Genomic DNA, 19,853 nt, shown 5'->3' with positions numbered 1-19,853 from the left:
CTTCAGTTTTGATGTTCACTTGTGAACGATGGACTTTGAGATCTATTTAATAGCTTTTCCTGCGGTTCTAATTCACAACATCTGCTGTAGGCAGCACCTTGAGTTAACATTGTTTTTTCAGCTTTGATATTGCTATTTTTAAAACATGGTGTATATATTTTGGTGTATATATTTTGTTGCCTTGTTTAAAAGAAAACACACTTTTGTACATTAAGAACAAGTAATATGTGAATACTTTGAAACTGTAGTATTTAGATCACATGATTGGTTTTGATGTGAAACATCCATAAAGTTTCGTACATAAAAGCATTAATGTAAAATTTCTGTCAGAGAACAGAATGCAGTTGTTTGAGATAAAAGGCTTTGAATGTGTGCTTGCTACAAATGCTTTAACAAAACAGCCACAGCCAACTCATGTATCTATATTTCACAGGTAGTAGTCAACTAAGGTCATTTGTTTTTCAAATTTATATTTACATATCTCATGATCAATGCATTTTCCTTAAATGTTTAAATACTGTGAGAACCACACTGTCTGAATGTCTTTTGTAAGACTTCAGTGATGTTTAAATGTAAAGAGCCTTTTCTGGTAGAGCATCTCAATCTCTTTGAGCTGGATTTGATCAAGAGAGTCATTATAAGAAAATAGCATACACTTTGGTCATCAATCCTGAATCTTTACAAAGAATTATATTGTAACTGGCTGAATTCTTTGTCCAAAACAAGCAACAACAATCAGCTGACATGTTATAGCTGGTGTGGTTTAGGGTTGTGAAATTACTTCCACATATCTCTTCGCTGGAACTGCTGAGGCACTTCCACAGAAAGACACACAGTGACACAGTACACTATGCTTATCATCACAGCTAAGGCGTGTAACTAAAACAACCAAAACTATTTCACAATAAGAATATGTTTGTAACTGTGAGCTAGTTGTAAATGTTACTATTAAGGCTTATTTTTGTTTAAATAAAAGTCCTTCATATTGCGGCCTGTGGATTATCCTGAGCTGTTTTTGATTCACATAGGCATTGCTGCTGAGTTTTCAATGTTGTAATGCACATTTACTTCACTTGAGTTGTTGTGACAGAGGTCAAATCTGCAAATAACATTAAAATTACCCTGCACTAACATGGCTAAACACAGTGAGAAAATGCTTGTTTAGACAATAAGTCAAGTTCACCCCAAGTAGCAGATTTTTGTCACTGTGTCATATTTAAATAACTTACATCTTCTTTGGTAGGAACTTGTGATAAACTTGTGATTGCATAGAAAGACATATCCTTCCTTAATTTGGCATATTCTCTGTTGAAAGTGGGTGTCAGAGCAGGACATGATTTGTGGAGGAATATTTGAAAAGTGTGAACAACGGCACAAAAAATTTCAATTGATTGGGAGGGCAGAGAGATGGGATTACATTTAATCACTTACGATACAAATTAAATTAAATGTAACGCGTTATTTCTGTGTTATGTCATTTTAATTATAAACTCTTTGAATTAACTGAATGATGTTATATAGAAATAATAAAATTGTATCGTTTTATTGTCAAGTCTAATGTACAGGTAGTTTTAACATGAGAATGACTTGCAGAATGCAGAATACTGTGTCATTACCACAAAAATGAAGACAGTATTTAACAATTACTGTAATTGTACTGTAACTGACGCGTAATATATTAATATACCATACATGTAAATGTAAATGTACTTTATTTATACAGCCCTTTACAACAATCCTTTCGGCGTACCAAAGTGCTTTACAACAGGTAATAAATAAAGCAACAGGTAATAAATAAAGCATTCCAATGCTATGTGAACTGTATATGATACTGTATCAAACTGTATGTTCTGCATGTTCAAAATGTGGAAGTGAACACTGTTAAAGGAAGCACACAAGGGTGATAACTTTTATATAGACTTGTGTCAGTGAAGGCTCTGTTGCAACGTGTGGAGCAGCTCATCTGTCACAGCATTAACTCTGCTTCCATCTGGTGGTCTATACATTAATACACACCCTCTCACAACTTTGTGCAGAGCCACATGAAAAAACAACAAGATCACCACCATATTTTAGGATTGACTTTAACCCAGTCCTGCATGCAACAATTAAATGCAACAAACTATTGCTGTACATGTACCACATGTTTGATTTTGAAGAACTGTAAACAAGTGCTTATGATAGTGATCCACTGTTTTGTACAGCTTATACTGCCTGTTGAATTGCAAATAAATAAAACACATGAAAAACCTGTACAAGGACCTTCACAACTCTCAACCTCAGTCTCACTCATGAGGAAAACAATATACAGCATTTAAAGTATTTCCTGTAATTGGAGGAGCCACTTAAGCAGTGAAGACGGTCATTGGAGAGATTGTCATAACTGTAAGGTCTTTGATTGGAAGAATCCAAGGGAGGAGCAAAGGTGTCCCTGAGTAACCTCTGATTTAATCTGAGCTCCTATGAATTTTTCAGTTACTGCTGAAACTTCTGTGTAGTTGGTGACACATCTGTACCAAACACCTCTCTGCATACCTGGCGCTTAGACATCAACATGCAACAACCAGGCCGGCTGAGGCTGAGGCCGTGGCTGGAGGAGCAGATTCAATCTGGGAGGTATCCAGGGGTCAGCTGGCTGGACCAGGTAAACCCCTCCATTTGTGTGCAAAAAAACTTTGTTGTCAAGCATGAATCAGAAACTACTAAATACTTTGACCTGTTCAATGCTATTTTATTGTACTTTGTTCTACAGTCAGCACGGATCTTCCAAATCCCATGGACACATGCCGCTCGTCATGGATGGAGTATTGACCGAGATGCTACACTCTTCAGGAGCTGGGCCACATACACTGGTAAGAGCCCCACACAAATACTTTTGTGTTAACTTTTCTTATTCTATCAATTTTTGCCTGATACCTTGCATGCTGGTACTTTGATGCTTTGAGCAACATATGAGTAAACACCCAGTAGTAAAAACTTATCTTGGACGTCTTTAGTTAGCATTTTTCAGTTTGACACGGTGTCCTGGTAGCCCGATGGGCAAGATGCATACCATAAGTTCACAACATCCCTGGTTCAGTTTATGTCTGGGCTCTGTCAATGAATGTTAAAACAGGTTTTACTGGATGTTTTCATTAAAGAAAAAAAATGGTCTGTCGTAGGCTACAAAGAATAATCCACATTACAGCAATTCATTTCTTCAATTTACATACTCTCTGGAAGAAAAAAAGTTTAAAGACGTTATCAAAAGTTAAAATGTGGATTTTGGAAATTATTCAACCATCCTGATGAGACTTGTCTGTTGACCTGCTTCTTCCTTGGGGAAGATGTTTCCAGTGAAGAGCAAACATGGTTGTACTGTTCAGTCCATGTCTTTCTAGATTAACCACATTCTTGAGACTTGTACAGCAAACTTAGATAACACCAGTCTATACCAAATAAACCCATAAATCAAGGAAGGATAGCCAACTGATACTGATGGTTATCTGCAAAAAATCATCTCATCTCAGTCCAAACTATGCATCTGCACCCTGCAGTGACAGCTAAATACCAAACTGAACATAAAATAATTAAAACTGGGAAAAGATTTGGTCCATTTGGTTTTTAGTGTTAGGGTTAATACACACTGCACATTTAAAACCTTTCCAACCCAGTTGCTGCTTAGATTTCTGTTTACATTTTACATGTTCACAAGGTTTGTAAAACTCACAATCAAGCACAAATAATTTACAGTAATCCTTTTGGTTTATTTAATTGACATCTCCTCATGGTAATCGATAAATCAGTAATCTGTGTCAGATTACTGGTTACCTCCTTATCATATAAATAGCACTGAGTGTGTTCTTAGGATATTGCCGCTTCATGGATTACTTTGAACAATAAGAAATAATCCCATGACCAGATGTTTTTGCTTCTGTTCTGAGTAACGAGTTTAGTATAGACACACACACCCATATGTGAAACCCATTACATATTTCTGTCTTGGGAAAGTCATGGTTCGTGACTCTAGCTGCATCACGTCACATGGGAAAGCTCCAGTTCAGTTGATGTGAATGTGCAAGGTGATCGTATTGCTGTCAAAGTTCAACAGGACATCTCAAAATTCATCAGATTTAGAATAATAACAATAATAATCATTATTATTATACACAGGATGTATAAGAATAATTAGCGTAGTTATTCTAAAGTTAAGTTGTTACAAATGAAGATATTCAAGTCATTAATGACCGAGCGGGGCTGTAGTATAAAGCTGCTGCTACCTCTGCTCCTTTTTTTCTTGCTAGCCCTTGCCCCTACAGATCATTTACAGCACAAATGATCTGTAGTGGATCTTTTTAAGCTCCAGTGACTTTTTTCACTGAAGCTGGTGAGAGGACTGGCTGAAGTCCAAATCACACGGTCGTTGCTGGGGTATATATATGGTTAGTAGTAATATAGCTGTTAAAGAGAACTTAAGTAAAGCGTGCACTGTGATAAATGCTGATACAATGTTAAATATAGATTACTACAGCTAAACATGAATGTGCGTCTTATATAAAATTCCATGCATTATGTTGGAAACACTTCCTGATGTGTATTCATCATTTCAGTTCACTGTCTATCTATCTATCTATCTATCTATCTATCTATCTATCTATCTATCTATCTATCTATCTATCTTCTAAAAAAGCATAAGATATATGTATATATTGTACATTGTGTATTTTAGCATTACCTGTTCATTGAGAAGAAAATGTAAAACTGTTTCGAAATGTACTTAGTATATGATGACGACTATGTCATACTGTGACATCAAGCATTCGTATATTCAAATGTTTATATATCAGTTATAAATGCTTCATAAGAGGAGTTATAGCTGTTTACAAAGACATTAATAAATTATCAAAAATGGCCTTACATCTGTTTACAACCACACTATAGTGTGTGATAAACCATTAATAACTTAATAAACAGCTTTACAAAAAGCTTAGAAATGCTAACTGGAAGATGAGGAGTGGGCGGTTAAAATAAAGTATTACCAACAAATTGTTGGACATCTAATTAGTCTAATTAAGGTGTATCACTATGCAATTCGCCAGCATAGATATCCCAGGGCGCTTTGTATGTTTACTTTCGGTTGGATTGGCTTTCCCCTCAATATATTTCCTTGTTGGAAAGAATAAACTAGGTTGAAATATACTGAAATGTTCCATTTAAACTCAAGTGGTTTAACTTCTGACCTTGTTGCAGTGAAATACAGGGATGGGTGTGACTACAGGTGCAACAAAGCACACTACTGACCCAAAGCCAAGCATAGCCATCTGTCATGCTGAGTGTAGTCAGAGGTGAAATAGGCTTGAAACTTAAACCAAGCTAGTTAGCGTTCGCTCAGAATAACTGCCAGACAACTTAATTTACTCGCCAGAAGGTTATCCATCATTCACCCCTGGAACATTTGCCCATTTACCGCAATGATTGTGACTTTATGCAAATGTGACACAAATTATATTTGTTTGCATTTCATGTTCTAGGTCTTTGTCATATTTTTGGTTGAATTTGGGTTGCAGTTGGATCATTTGTGATCCCATATTTCTTTGTTTTTATTAACAGGCACATTTAACCCATATCTCTTTACTCATTAACTAATCTTGAGGCACTGTCTTGAAGAAAATTCTTGTTTTTTTTTCAGTTTTGTGCTCACAGTATAATTAACATGTCCTTAAATTGTTAAGAATTATTAAATTTGGTACCACTTTACAGTAATGCTACCCTTATAAAGAATTTATAAATGGTTTATAACTGGGTTATTAATTCAGTTGTTAACGCTTTATAAATCATAAATAAACAATTATAAACAAGTTATAGCACAGTTTTCATACATTGATGCAGGCTCACTATTTGGCAAGATCAACACTAGAAATTTCTGTAAATTTAAGGGAAAATTTAAACAATATAATCCTGTTATCATTAAATGCAGTATAGAACTGGACATTTTTCTCGGTGAAATTTTTCGTAAAGGTATTTTACAGTATTACTGATTGGAGAAAAGAAAACAGTAATTTACAGTATTTTTGCAATGACTTTTGGGAAAACAGAGAGTGATACACCTTTGACTGGACAATGCAGCTTGATGTTTTTTTTCACCCATCTTCATCCTTCAAATGAATAGGTGAGTGCCTATTTACCTTGCTTGTTAGCATAGGCAAAATACATCACATTTCCAATCAAGTTGTATTGATTATCTAGTAGAATGCCATAAAAAAACAAGATATTTCACTTGTTATGTTAGGCTTTAAGCCAGAGATCTCCTGACTTTATGTTGAGGATTATTTCGCTAAAATGAACTGTATTCAGAGTGAATGTAAAGAGCATTGGACTTGAATACTTGACACAAGCAGCTGCTGAGCGCCAGCTGACCACACTCCTGCAGTCTTTTCTACTCACTACAGCTTCTATCTCCAGTCTTAAAATGATGCTGCATACACACTGGAATTAATGCAAAGGTTAGATACTTACATCCTTCAAGTGGTACTGTGTGCTCACAGCAGCTTTGATCATGTTGACCTTCTGTCTGTTGAGTTCTGTCTCACATGTTACATACAAGCTGTCTAAAACATCTGATCAGTGGAGCATGTTAAGGAAGCTTTTCTGACACTAATCAAGGCGAAACAAACTATTACTTAATCTGAACCATGAAAGTACACTTTTCTATTTCCCCAACAACCCTGAATACACACTCTTGTTTTTCAGGTCATTCCTCGGGATAAATCCTGACAGAGGCACCAAGGCTTGACGGGTCAAAGTCTTGGAAAATGGGGAAGGTCACTCAGAAAAAGATGGCATCAGTCAACCCTTGCATCTCCAGTCTACTAAGGAAATTAAGGACTTAATGTAGCTACAACAGTAAAACACTTATGTAGAGTAAGACTCTGCATAAATCAGTTCTCACACTCACTCACACACACTGTTAGTGTGTTAGTCACACTCTTTTTTCAGTTCACTTGGCCACTCATTCACTCCTTAAGCTGTTCCCTCATACAATCCTCATAAATATACACATACAGTACAACAGCTTATGTTAGAGAACCACTTGATTATTTTTGATAATATTTCTTGTGTTTATTTGTGTTCAGTGTTTAATGTTCATGCAGACTACAACACGTGTTACAGATCTTTTTTAAATGACAAAAATTTTGGTTTATTTGCATGTTGTGTTTTTACAAGCTTAATAAAGAGAGACACGGTTTAAAACGACACTTTGAAGCAGCATTATTTGTCTTAAAATTTTAAGTTGCAATTTCAAAGACCATGTTTATTCAATGTATTAAAATATAAAGTTTTATAGCAAGACTGTAGTCCTTTTTGTTAGCAGTTAATTTATCAATAGCTTATAATGCAGCATATCTTATATATATGCTCTGTAAAATCTGTAAATATAGCTCCTGTGAAAAAAGTGTAAATAAACAGTAATAAACTGCTAATCCTTCATCAGTATTTTACTGTAAAAGTAAAAAGTAACAGCTTTTTGCTGTATTTAAAAACTGGTAGCAAACTGTAAATACCAGCAACAGCATGGTACTGTTAATTTTACAGTAAAATAATGGCAAACCTGCTTCCAGTTGTTTACTGTTTTTTAACGGTGAAACATTTAACTGTGAAGTTAATGCTTTCTACTCATTAATCCTACTAATGAGTCAGTACCATTTATAACCTGTAAAAGCAGCCTTATTGTAACTGATTAATAAATTATGTTTTACACTTTACAATAAGACTCCCTTTTACCAGTTATAAATGTTTGTAACTACCTGGAATGCTAAAGTCCTAAAGAAGATGCCAACCAGCAAAAAGCATCTCAATTTTCATATCCACTGTGCTGAACAATCTGATTGAATTATAAAGTACACAAATATGTGAAAAAGCAGCAGGTACAAACGCTGGATGATGGAGAAAACAAAGAAAGCTCAGTAACTAATGAGATATGAGGCTCAACAGTACAGATAAATGTGGGCTCACTATTTGGCCAGCAACAGGTCACTGTTTCCATTTTTATCTGATGTGTTATAACAGCTTATAAATGATTTATAAAGTCTAAACAAGCTAATTAATAAACTAGTTATAAACCATCCATAAATCCGTTATAAGGGTAGTCTTATTGTAAAGTGGTACCAATTATTTTGTGTCTAATCACCACAAATCAAATCTGTGGCCAGGTAATCCAGCATAGAAAACTGTACAAACTGCACAGAGAGTGGGAAAAAATGGGGGTTAAAAATGGCACAACCCAAAAAACACATACATAGAGACTAATGTTTGTTCCTGTGCTTGTTCACCTCAGGACGATACCGTCCAGGCAAAGACAAGCCAGATCCCAAAACATGGAAAGCGAATTTCCGCTGTGCCTTGAATTCTCTGCCTGACATCTGTGAGCTGAGGGAGCACAGCAGGAAGAGAGGCAGCAATGCTTACAGAGTCTACAGGATGCTGCCCAGCACACAAACACACAGACGCAGGAGAGGTAGGACATGCACGTAAAATGTATGTAGGCCTATCACTTCAAAGGCAAACACATTTTATTTTCTCAGAGAGACCTCATGCATTGACAGTGCTGTCCTGTCCTCCCCTCTCTCAGGGCTGCGGTTCAGCAGGCCCAGAGAAAAACAGGCAAGTTTAGGTGATGATACATACACCATGCACACTTGGCAACCCACAACAACGAGACCCACTTCAGACTCCCCACAGAGGATGGAAACCCCCGCAGAAGACATATTCAACAGCACACAAACATATGGTGAGAGGTTTGTTGGCGTGGATGTTGATCTGAAACACATTGCTTCTGTAGCCTCATGAGGATGATTGTTGTCATTGTTGTTGTGCAGGGATGTGGGAGGCCAAGCCAGAGGACCAGGAACAGAATGAGGCTGTGTTTAAGGTATCAGACCTTTAACTTACTGACGGACTGACTCAGTGCAGTGAATCATAGTTTTCTGAATGTACATTGTGTGGTTTAACCCTGTTTTGTCTGCTGTAGTTGATGGACCACTTAAGCAACGCTGACCTCTGGAACCAAACTGGAGAGCAGAGAAGATGGAGAACACACACACTGTGGGATCACTGGCACTGTAGGGCACTAGACATATATTTATACCGTATATATATATGTATGTGTGTGTGTGTGTGTGTGTGTGTGTGTGTGTGTGTGTGTGTGTAGTTGTCACTGACCTCTTTGTCATTTTATTCCTAGAATTCATAATTGGCTATTATAGTAGCCTATAGTTGTCTTATGACTTCTTCAAATAATTTGTAAATTAATTAAAAACTCATATCACAGTAGTATTACACTATTACTGTGTGTCCAGCAATTATAACTGTATAACTGTGAGATAAGACATGTCAAATGAATACAATCAAAGTACATCTTTCTTAGTTTACCATGCTGCAAAAGACAGATTAAATGTGTAGGGCAAATGTTTATGTAAGTGAATAATGACATGCTGCAGTTGTAAATCTGTGTCTCTTATTCCAGGTGTGTGTTTACATGTTGTTGCTCTGCAGGTGCTGGTGATGAAAATCAATTCTCTCTGAACCCAGAGAGCTACAGTGATCTGTTTGGTCCAAACTACATCAAGGAACTTTCTGATTGGACCACAAATCAGCAAACACTGATGCCTTAGCTGTGCACCCATGGCTAGTCCTCCTATACAGTTTGAGTTTACCACATGTTTGATTAAAAGCTGTTCTTACTTCAGGCTTCCTTGCTAACCTCCAGCTGTTATCTGCTGAGCTGACCAGTGAAAGAGAGAAACAGGAGAGGGCGAGCGGACAGATATATTGCTCTGTCAGTCAGTCGGTCGGTCATCCTCTCTGCTGAGCATGCTGAGATGAAGATCCTGTTCCAAGCCAAGCTTTAACTCTGTCATCATCACTTGGGTTCACTATGGTTCAGTGCCTCAAACTCACTGAAGTGACACCAAGCTCACACCACAGCTTACAGAGTAAACAGATATCATTTCGCTTCAGTGCAGGATCAGTTATTGCTGTACTATTTCTTTGAGTTTGACTGGATGTTTAGCCAACATGCAGTAAAATAAAGTCCAGAACACGGAGGCAGGACATGTGGCTTTAACAGTATGTTTATGAGTGGAGTTCAAATCTGACTTAAGCTACAAAATATGTGTTTTTTAGTCCGTATATACAGTAAATGTGTGATCCCTATATGTTTGTGCCTTTGTTTTTAACAATTTTTTAAGATTTTCTCCATTAGATACTCATGACAATTTTGTATTTTTGTGTTTTGTTTGAAGCACCCAATGGTGCAGTTTGTCTTGTGTGTTACTGTATAACCTGTTTTTTTTTTTTTTTTTTAATAAAATGAATAGATTTTATATAATCCTGTGTTAAGAAAACGTAAAAGCTAGTAAAGCACATATATATATTAGCTCAAGACATGGATCTGTAAACTAAACACTGAATTAACCACACAGAACCATCATAGTTCTGTTTGTATGTGTGTGTCAATGTATGTTTCACACTGGCAGCTGACATAATTAGATAAAATATCATTTGTAAGGAGTTTTTTGCAATAAATAAATAAATGGTCAGACTCATTTTTTAGCTGTAAAAAGGAAAACATGCAAAGTACCAAATAAATCCAGCCACAAAGAAATCTAAGTCTCATTCTCAGGATCAGTTAACAAGGATGTGATCTCATGAAATCTAATCTCTTTGGTCTCACTGCAAAAACACTGATTTTAAAAATCTTCTGACAGGTTAATAGAGGTTAATACACTCTATGTGAGGACACTGCAATTAACATGAAACACTGAATGAAAATGAGTGCAGTAGTTTCGTATGAAAAGCTTAAACGTATTGATTATAACTGCCACTAATTACAAAACCCAAAATACAGATTTTATCTGTGCCTGTACTTTACATCTGTTCCTGTTGGCAGACGTAGAAGAAAAACAGGTGCAAATAATGACACTAATCACAGCTCTGTTGGATTGAAAGTGTCAGTGTCATTCCAGCCATACTGGCACACCTGAATGTGATGCTGCCTTTAATTACACCTCTCCCTTATCATCTCATAACCCCTTCCATTTAAAACTTGATCCACTTCAGCTAAAACACTATCAACTATCTAATAATATCATGAGAAATAAAGGGCCATTTTTCTGCAGAAGGAGTACTTTTACTTTTTATGTACAATTTTTTTTTACACAAGTATGATTTTGTATGCGTTACTTTTAGTTGTAGTGGAGTATTTTTGCTTTGATGTAGCAGTATATTAGGATCTGTGCATCCCTACCACCATTGGTTATTGTGTGTTTTTAGTTTTAAAATCATCTGTGCTTTAATCCAGAATGACCCATAGATGGGGGGTTTCGGCCTCAAGTGAAAACATGGAGCACACAGTTGGTCAAACATCAACAGATAACATTTATTTCTCTTTTTTTATTCTGAAAAATGCAGACAGATGAACTTCCCTGAAAGTGGGAACTACATATCAGGCAGATCCTCAGGAGAAAAAAAAAAATTAAACACTGCTCCAACCTTACCTTCCCAGCAATGTTATACAGGAAAGTAACCCAAAATATGTGACCCTGAATACAAATAAAGCATGGATCCATTACTTTTATGTTACGTATTTACAGTATCATCATTTTAAAAAAACAAAACAAAATAACTCCTGTGACAGGAATTCCAAAAAGGAAACAAATCTTTTAAGTCACATTCAACCAGTCCACCAACACAGCCTGCTGGTCACAGAATATACTGCAATCCCATTATGTCTGCACCTGCACATACAGTACTACAGCATTTAACCCAGAGCTGGAAAAAACACAAACTAGTCTACACATACGTGGATTTTTCTACACAGGAATTACTACAGAAACATTAAAACAGAAACATTAGATCTCTGTGACAAGGTTTTGACCTGATGAATCACCATTATTAAATCTGTCAGTGAATGTTGGGAAAGTGTTTACCAGTGGGTTTAAGGCTGTAAATGATAATCTGGTATTTTATGTTGCCTGGTACCAACACCAAAGATTTCATTCTTGTATCATGAATAGTTTACAATAGCACTCATTTAACATCAATCTACACAGACTTTTGTTCGACTTAATAATACCACATCACATTCTGTTATTGAATCATGGGATGTACATGGAGGACAAACAATCACTTGTATTAATAGATCCAGGTGTGCTGGTTTGCTCCACACCCCCTGGCCTTTCTGATTAATTATATTTTCAATGGAGCCTGGTTCGGAAATTTTGCCTACATATGACAGTACAAGGGGACAACAGATGTACCAGGCAGTCAATGAAAAGAGAACACTAACTCTAAGCTGACCACTAGTATAACTGACAATCAACATAAGCAGGCATTAAGAGCTGCACTTATTTATCCCTAACAGAAGAAACTTGTATAAAAAATGATATCAGCTTGAAAAAGGTGGGTAAACATTTGCACAAACAGAATGTGAATAACTTAACTGAATTGTCCATATATGTTTCATGTTAAATGGTTTTGACAAAATAATGTTTACATCGCATGAGAACACCTTTTAACACTGAAGCAATGTGATCGCAAACACCACTGCAAAGGTGGGTCAGGTTAGGTTGAATGCCATTTAGAAGCCTCTGTCAATTTTAAGAGAACTAATATTTGAGCTTTCAAAGAAACTTGCAGCTCCTAAGACCCCCAGAGGGATAAAAATAAAAAAAAAAAAGTCTGCCAAACAAGAACTTATTATTTTATGTCAAGAGAAATCATCCAAGAAGCCATGAAAGGACAAAGTATGTAACACAAACTGTCCTAGCAAAAAGGAACAGCGGTCACAATTATCCAATAGGGATATGATGGACATATAGTAGGTAAGCTAAAGGTATCAAACCTTACCCACATTTGTGGCAGTGTTTGCAGTGGTGATTTGGTTACTTCCAACTTTAATTCTTAATCTATAAGCCTTGAAAAGAAAAAAAACGTATATAAAAATATGAATCTTTTTGAAAGCACTAAGCTACAAATTACACTAGTAAAACAAATAATGAACATGAATTCAGAAGGCAGATTAAGAAGTTCATAGTTTATTAAAATTCTATATGATTCAATCTAAATGAATATAAAAAAAAAGTTGAAATCAATGCAAAATTCCTAAGCAAGTGTGAGTGTACAATGTATGGTCCAGTGTACTCTACTCATTTCAAGTTTATTACAAAACAGCAATCTTCAACCCTGAAAGCAACTCAGAGAATCATGAGTATTTTTCAGAACAAAACAATGAACATATATCGCTTTTTGCCTTGCTATCTGCTACCTGTCCTTTGATAAACCTCTGAGAATAAAGAAGGAAACTGAATGTTTCAAATCTCCAGCGTGGCCCAGCCACCATGAGGTCCGTTTACAAATCAGATAATAAATACAGGCATCCAAATGGGCTACAACAGCAAATATTTTTGAAAATATTTTCCTCATGCATACACACAAGCATACATCTGACTGAGATTTATGAGCTTTCTAAATCCTCTTATCTATTCTTAACAGTTACTCTTTACAGTGCAACAGTATGGCAGCAAATGGATAGCAGTGCTTTCATTAAAAAAACAAAAGGAATGGAAAATAAAAATATATACAACATTATGGAAAAGCAGTAATTTCATCTTTTGGTCCTGCGTCCATTACAGACAGAACTGCTTTTTGAAAACGCTTCCTCATATCAACAACAGTAGTTTCCACAAGACTGTGAAGGGCTGTGGGGGGAAAGAAGGGGAACAAATGTTAAGATGCCGCTGATAGGTGCTCCAACAATCACACAGTTTTACTATCAAATCTGAATCTGACTGGTCAAAGTTTGGTGAGGATGTCACGTTGTCATTTTGCCTGTCCACATTTTTTCCTCAAACATGTTTGATATTGAAGGGCGGAATCCCTTCAGCAAACTGTAGAGTGACCAGATCCGAAATTGAAAGGTGAATGTAACCATGGTAACATCCAGTGGGAGTTTAAAAATCTAGGCACAGTGCAACATTAATGGTTAACCAGTCGCCTGAGTCCAGTTGAAAGCCATGCCTCTGCCCAAATCAGGCCAGTGTTGACAAATGAAAAACCAAACTTGGAAAAAAAAAAAAAAAAAGGAAAAACTAATTTTACTGACAGCTGAGTCACTGTCACAAATAAAAATGGAACTGGTTATCAGCACAACAACACAACAAAGCTAATCAAGAAGAAGCAGGACATACATTCCTTCATGCAGGGATGAATTCCCCCAAAATAAACATGATTATATAAAGCAAAGTACAAATATGGGCTGTGTGGCATTTTTCCTTTTAAAGCCACACATGCCAAGCTCCCTGTTGTGTTTAGAGTCGCGTTGTTAACTGGAAAGTCTACACAATTCAATATTTACGTCCTGTCTTACCAATAAAGCACTGCAGCCAGAGGCAAAAGGCAACAACTTTCCAAACCGAAATTATATTTCTTGTTGTGATTTTTTATTCAAACACTTGAGTGACCTACATTACAGAACAAAAAAGAGGTTTCTTTGGAAGATCTGTTTACACACTGCTGGTTGTTTATCAGTGTTTACGACCTTTTACAAGTCACAAATAGTTGTTTACATAAACCCTGCATGAGTTGAACTTATATGGCTTGTATGAGGTAGTGAAAATTCTGCGGCTTAATATCAGTTCCACAAAGGGATGAAACAGCAGCTCTCACCTTGTTACAACTGAGAACCTTCAGATCCTCCATGCGCATAGCCCCCTTTAGATTTCATCTGGGCCTGAACAAGGTCCACCTACAAACATCAAGTTGGAAATGTTAGTTAACTGAAATGTTGTAACTGCTACTTTCTGTGGATTGAATATCCTGAAGAGAGGATTAAAAACCTACTGATGCCAATCCTAGGCCCATGTCCCCTGAGCCTACATGTGTGGTGTGAACAAAGTTTGTTGGCTCTCCGATCATGGAACGATCGATCCGTCGCCGCCGTTTCTGAAAATGGGTATCATTAACATTAAGTTTTTTTTTAATCTGAATGTATTAAATGCAACATTACTTGAAACAAAACAAAACAATTCATTTGTCTCCAGTTTACTTTCTGAAACTTTGTTTCATGAGCAGTGGACCTACGCAAACTAAGGCAGAGGTCGATGTTGGTGATTTCATTTATTCTATCTGTTAGTAGCCAGACTGTCTGACAACAACGAGCCACAACAACTAGTTGTTTTCTGCCACAATTATAAACCTTATTGAGTCTAATAGAGTTGTAAAGGCCCTGCCACTGCCATATTTAATCAATAAGCAAAAGATGCTGTACTTTATATTTTGTCAGGCACAACACAACTGCAATATATTATTACAAGAAACTGCCTAAGAATAAAGAATATTCGCAATTATCATAATTTGAGTGAAATGTAAGATTTTTTGGGCCAACTCAGTTTATCAGCCTACATACGTCATACCAATTTCTACTTTTAACAAGGCAGCTACATTTATTTTTAAAAAAAACGACGTAAACAAGTTTGTCTTCTATGTTAATTTCGTACTCACAGGTTGTGGCTGCTCTGCAATGCAGCAGCTGAAACAAACCCAGAACTCAGTCATTCTGAGGCTGACGAAGAAGCCACAGCAGTTTCCTCTCTTAGTTCAGACGTCTCTCTGTGTCTCTCTTCCTGTTCAGTGCTACCAGAGCCACAGACACACAGGAAACTGTTGACAGACACACGCCACTGGTTTCTCTAGGGTGAACCGTTGGCACGAGTACTGTTCTCCCAACACAGGGCAGCACACTCCTATCGGGACGAAAAAACAAAAACATCTTAATAAAGTGCTGACACATGGTTATCCACTATTTCTACACTTAAGTTTTGTTTTTGTTTTTCCTGCCGAGCAATCATAGATTTCTTTGTGGGCACCACTGGTGTCATAACTAATGACTCAAGAGGCGGGGACAATAGTATACATACATTTTTCTAATGAAAAAAAAAATAATAATAATAATAATATTTCAATTTCTGTAGTGCCTCAGTCAGTTTTCTAAGATTGGCTTAAAAGTTGGGCTACTATTTTCAAAATCAACTACTGTCACACACACATTTCAGGTATTTTGACATCCTCATGAAAAGTAAAAGGAAAACTTTAATCTAAAGAAGTATGTTGTACATAAGGAAATATTTATGCATGTGAAACTGTACAGGTCTCAAAATTGAGAACCTGGGTCAATGTGTGTTTCAGTGTGGGATCCTGAGCAGTCCCCCACTACAAAAGACAGGCATTCAAATTGATCAATGTTTCGCTTTTCCTTTTGAGGGTGATCTCGAGTTAAACAAATTAGTATTTGATTATAACCTTTGGCTATTTCTATTGATCAGCCAGGGTTAACAGAAAATCGGGAGCATCATTTGAAAAAATGACTGACATGCCTGTGCTGTTACTACATGACTGCTACATATACTATATTGTAGGGGGACACTCTTTTTAATGGATGATGTGTATCTTTGTGTTATAATGCTGCGTGCTACTGAGAAGACATAAAGAGACAATGTGTACATTAGGAGAAAAGGCTGTGGTAAGACTGTAGGTGGTACAGTTACATTTATATGACTTAATTCACAATTTTGTGGTATTTTGTGGTAAGATATTTCGAAATGTGTCATCTCAGTGAATATAATGTTTTTTGATATGTACAAATTTACTTGGCTGCATCAGACAACAGGATCAGGCATTTTTTTCAGCCATTCTTGCCGACAGGAGATGGCAGGAGGATCAAATGATCTGCCAAATGCAAAGAGCTCGCTGACAAAGTAATTTCCTAAATTTGCAACTGTCTCTGCAGCTGACGGTACACATCGCTGACATTGAACTGTCACTGAGCACTCTGTACAGGCGAATCATATTATCAGGTGGCAGAGAGTCACAGCAGAGGTGCTTAGTCTTGATCTTAAAGAGCGTTGAAATCCTTAAAGCATCACTTACACTGACTCTTGATCTAGGATTAAACGAAGGTAGTCGGTATTTACAAACAAATGAGCGTTATGTAACTTTGCACCGCTGCGGCAAACACACTTCACCAGAGAGTCCAAGAGCCCGAGCTAAAGCTGCTGGGTGCACATCAGTGGGGTTTCCGATGGCACCACAGCGTTTCAGGATTCATTTAAATTGAGTAAGTTTATACGAGCGGCGTTGTTTTTTGCAGCCAACCAGTGTTAGCACTATCAGCTGCTAGCAGAGTTAGCTCGCAGGCTACCGTTCACCAGCGCGCTAACGGCAGCAGCTCGGTGTTTTTTTCCACTGACAGCTAGCTAACGAGGCTAACCGTGCCCGTTTCCGAGAGTGTGACTTGAATGCTCAACAAAAACGGATTGTAAAGCAAACGAATCTTCCCGTTTGCCGTTTACCAGCGATATAATAAACCTATTTCCGGTGGTTATTGTAATTTCAAGTGAATGAACTTACCTGATGGCAGCCGGCTGGCCAGAGTAAAAACGTACGATCGACTGAAACCTAAAGAGTGCAAAAAACCAGGAACTGCGCTCGCTGATTACGTCAACCAGCTTCCGTTCAATAGCGTGACAGCTTCCGTGTTGACCCACGTTTTCATGTAGCTCGATAGAGACGAAGTTATAGGTTGATAAAAGTAGTTCTCAAATACTCAGGATGAGGCCATTAACAGATGAAGAGACGAAAATAATGTTCGAGAAGCTGTCGAAATAGTAAGTGAACCTGGACGACATTTTTTGCTTTCCTTGTTTTCCTGTTGAGCATCAAATTTGACTGAAATATCTAGCATGCTTGCTCGTTAGCGTGTGTGTGAGATCCGTCTGTTTTCTCCACAACAGCATCGGTGAAAACATAAAACTACTAGTGGACCGGCCTGACGGTACCTACTGTTTCAGGCTCCACAGTGATCGTGTGTACTACATGAGGTAATCCAGGATAAGTGAGCACAATTGTTGTCTTATCTACCAATACTTTTACATCGAGTAGTTCATGTATCATCGTGTTCTTGTTTTCCACAGTGAGAAAATTCTTAAACTGGCTACAAACTTTTCCCGTGACAAGCTCGTGTCAGTAGGAACATGTTTTGGAAAGTTCACAAAGACCAGCAAGTTCCGCCTGCACATCACAGCTCTGGATTTTCTGGCGCCCTATGCAAAGGTGAGGTGGCTATGGGTGCATCTCATTTGTATCTTTGCTTCCATCGTTTGCACACATTCCTCTCTATTTCGCTCGTGCCAGTGGAGGCTGGAGTAAGATTGAGGAAACAGAGGATGTGAGGCAATACAAATACGGGGTGAGGTGAGACTGTCCTTTTCACTTGAGCCCCAATTTGAATTGATGTCAAAAGACAGCTGCACCACTGGAGCAACCACTGGACAGCCCAAGGTGAAGTCTCCAAATGTCTCTTTATTGTCAAAACACATCAGTCCAAAAACACCAAAATACCCAGATTGCAATCAAATAAAACAAAAGAAAACAGAAATTCCTTAAATTGCAACTGCAACAAGCAAAATTTTTGACATTTTAGCTGTTAAAGACGTTATTCATTAATGACTAAGAAATTACTTTTTCCAAGTAAAAGCCCCTCGCATTGTGACATGACAAGATTTCTTCTGTGAAAAAAGTTCTGAGTATATTGGGTTTTTTTTTTTCTTTTAACAGTAACGTAAAACCTGTTTACCAAACTTATAGTTGTTATATATTAGAAAGTATGTATCTAGTTGCTGTAACTAGGTTGCTACGACAGACACGTCTACACAGGGGCCCTCATGAGACAGGATTAATTAGGTAAACCAGGTGTAACTTTGTCGACTTAAACCCAGAAACCCTTTTAAATATTGAATGTCACTGATTGAAGAAAAAAGAGCTGGTCCAGGTTTTTACTGAGCAACCAGATACCTTAATCCCACTGCTCTACTTCCTTGTGTATGTGTGTGTATCTTTGTCAGGCTCTTCTGGGGTCCTGCCTTCATTTACAAAGATTTGTGTTGAGAAGCTAATGAGGAGTAGCTAATGTTTGTGCACACAACCTTTCCTGTTTCCATTCTTTCTTTAAATTTTAAAACATTTCATCACTGCCACTAAGATTAAGTAAACTCACGCGTGTATGAATAACATGGAGCTTCCTGTCATATCTTCAGTTCAAGGTGTGGGTGAAGCCTGGAGCAGAGCAGTCTTTCCTCTACGGAAACCACGTGCTTAAGTCCGGGCTTGGGAGAATCACTGAGAACACTATGCAGTACCAAGGAGTTGTGGTCTATTCCATGTCTGACATGCCTCTGGTAAGTCTTATAACTATGATGCTCATTGCTTATATACTCTGCCAAACAGTTCAAAGAGTTGTTGTAGTCCACCAGTGGGATATATTAAACTAATGTCTTATCCCTCAGGGCTTTGGAGTGGCAGCCAAGTCTACACAGGAGTGCCGGCGAATGGACCCCCTGTCCATTGTCGTGTTCCACCAGGCTGATGTGGGAGAGTTCATTAGGAATGAAGACACGTTAACATAAAGCTGCATCAACAACAGGACTGTCAAATCCCCCCTTTTCATTACCGCTTTTTAATCGAGTAACGGTCACTGAAATTCAGACCCAGAACAGCTGTGGTTTTCTTTTAACCTTGAAGTGGTAGGATCTAAGCTCCTCAATAGGCGTTACAACTGGCCCATATTTCCAAATCAGTCTAGGGACTGAAACAAAGACCTGTATTGACTCCCCTTGGGATACCGCTAAGGTGCCATCTACAGGATTTATTTGTCACAGAGCCTCTTGATATTCCACTCTTGTCAAAATGATGCAGAGTGTTTATGTGAGTATCTCTCTTGTAATTTGTAATTTTTCAAATAAATTCATGTCTTTGTATTTATT

General features: G+C 37.4%; 3 protein-coding genes across 3 annotated transcripts; 2 read left to right on the top strand and 1 right to left on the bottom strand.

Moving 5' to 3' along the window:
* Positions 1-2,488: 2,488 nt before the first annotated feature.
* On the top strand, positions 2,489-10,577 carry LOC111659128 (interferon regulatory factor 1-like). Its single transcript, XM_023411963.2, has 7 exons — positions 2,489-2,644; positions 2,753-2,852; positions 8,315-8,494; positions 8,609-8,767; positions 8,856-8,908; positions 9,008-9,098; positions 9,532-10,577. Exons 1-7 carry the CDS (start codon positions 2,555-2,557, stop codon positions 9,648-9,650), a joined length of 792 nt encoding a protein of 263 aa, XP_023267731.1. The 5' UTR covers positions 2,489-2,554; the 3' UTR covers positions 9,651-10,577.
* Positions 10,578-11,395: 818 nt separating this feature from the next.
* Positions 11,396-17,538, bottom strand: cdc42se2 (CDC42 small effector 2). Its single transcript, XM_023411968.2, has 5 exons — positions 17,443-17,538; positions 15,538-15,779; positions 14,878-14,979; positions 14,704-14,782; positions 11,396-13,736 (listed from the first exon to the last, which is right to left on the bottom strand). The coding sequence occupies exons 2-4, from the start codon at positions 15,589-15,591 to the stop codon at positions 14,708-14,710; spliced, it is 231 nt and encodes a 76-aa protein (XP_023267736.1). The 5' UTR covers positions 15,592-15,779; positions 17,443-17,538; the 3' UTR covers positions 11,396-13,736; positions 14,704-14,707.
* nip7 (NIP7 nucleolar pre-rRNA processing protein) lies at positions 17,539-19,851 on the top strand. The gene is made up of 5 exons (XM_023411967.2): positions 17,539-17,699; positions 17,826-17,912; positions 18,006-18,144; positions 19,128-19,268; positions 19,377-19,851. The coding sequence occupies exons 1-5, from the start codon at positions 17,644-17,646 to the stop codon at positions 19,494-19,496; spliced, it is 543 nt and encodes a 180-aa protein (XP_023267735.1). The 5' UTR covers positions 17,539-17,643; the 3' UTR covers positions 19,497-19,851.
* The last annotated feature ends 2 nt before the right edge of the window (positions 19,852-19,853 follow it).

The sequence above is a fragment of the Seriola lalandi genome, unplaced genomic scaffold, assembly GCF_002814215.2.
Source record: "Seriola lalandi dorsalis isolate HSWRI2012SDOR001 ecotype SW California unplaced genomic scaffold, Sedor1 jcf7180002054474, whole genome shotgun sequence".
NCBI classification, from domain to species: Eukaryota; Metazoa; Chordata; class Actinopteri; order Carangiformes; family Carangidae; genus Seriola; species Seriola lalandi.
Note: the sequence above shows the minus strand (reverse complement) of the source record. Positions and strands in the feature narration are given on the sequence as shown.

Coding starts and splice junctions, on each gene's coding strand:
- LOC111659128 (XM_023411963.2), top strand. CDS start 2,555: ATGCAACAACCAGGCCGGCTGAGGCTGAGGCCGTGGCTGGAGGAGCAG. Junction 8,768..8,855: donor CAACAGCACACAAACATATG/GTGAGAGGTTTG, acceptor GTTGTTGTGCAG/GGATGTGGGAGGCCAAGCCA. Junction 8,909..9,007: donor AGAATGAGGCTGTGTTTAAG/GTATCAGACCTT, acceptor TGTCTGCTGTAG/TTGATGGACCACTTAAGCAA.
- cdc42se2 (XM_023411968.2), bottom strand. CDS start 15,591: ATGACTGAGTTCTGGGTTTGTTTCAGCTGCTGCATTGCAGAGCAGCCA. Junction 14,980..15,537: donor TTGCAGAGCAGCCACAACCT/GTGAGTACGAAA, acceptor ACCCATTTTCAG/AAACGGCGGCGACGGATCGA. Junction 14,783..14,877: donor TGGGCCTAGGATTGGCATCA/GTAGGTTTTTAA, acceptor TGATGTTTGTAG/GTGGACCTTGTTCAGGCCCA.
- nip7 (XM_023411967.2), top strand. CDS start 17,644: ATGAGGCCATTAACAGATGAAGAGACGAAAATAATGTTCGAGAAGCTG. Junction 18,145..19,127: donor TTCTGGCGCCCTATGCAAAG/GTGAGGTGGCTA, acceptor TCATATCTTCAG/TTCAAGGTGTGGGTGAAGCC. Junction 19,269..19,376: donor CCATGTCTGACATGCCTCTG/GTAAGTCTTATA, acceptor CTTATCCCTCAG/GGCTTTGGAGTGGCAGCCAA.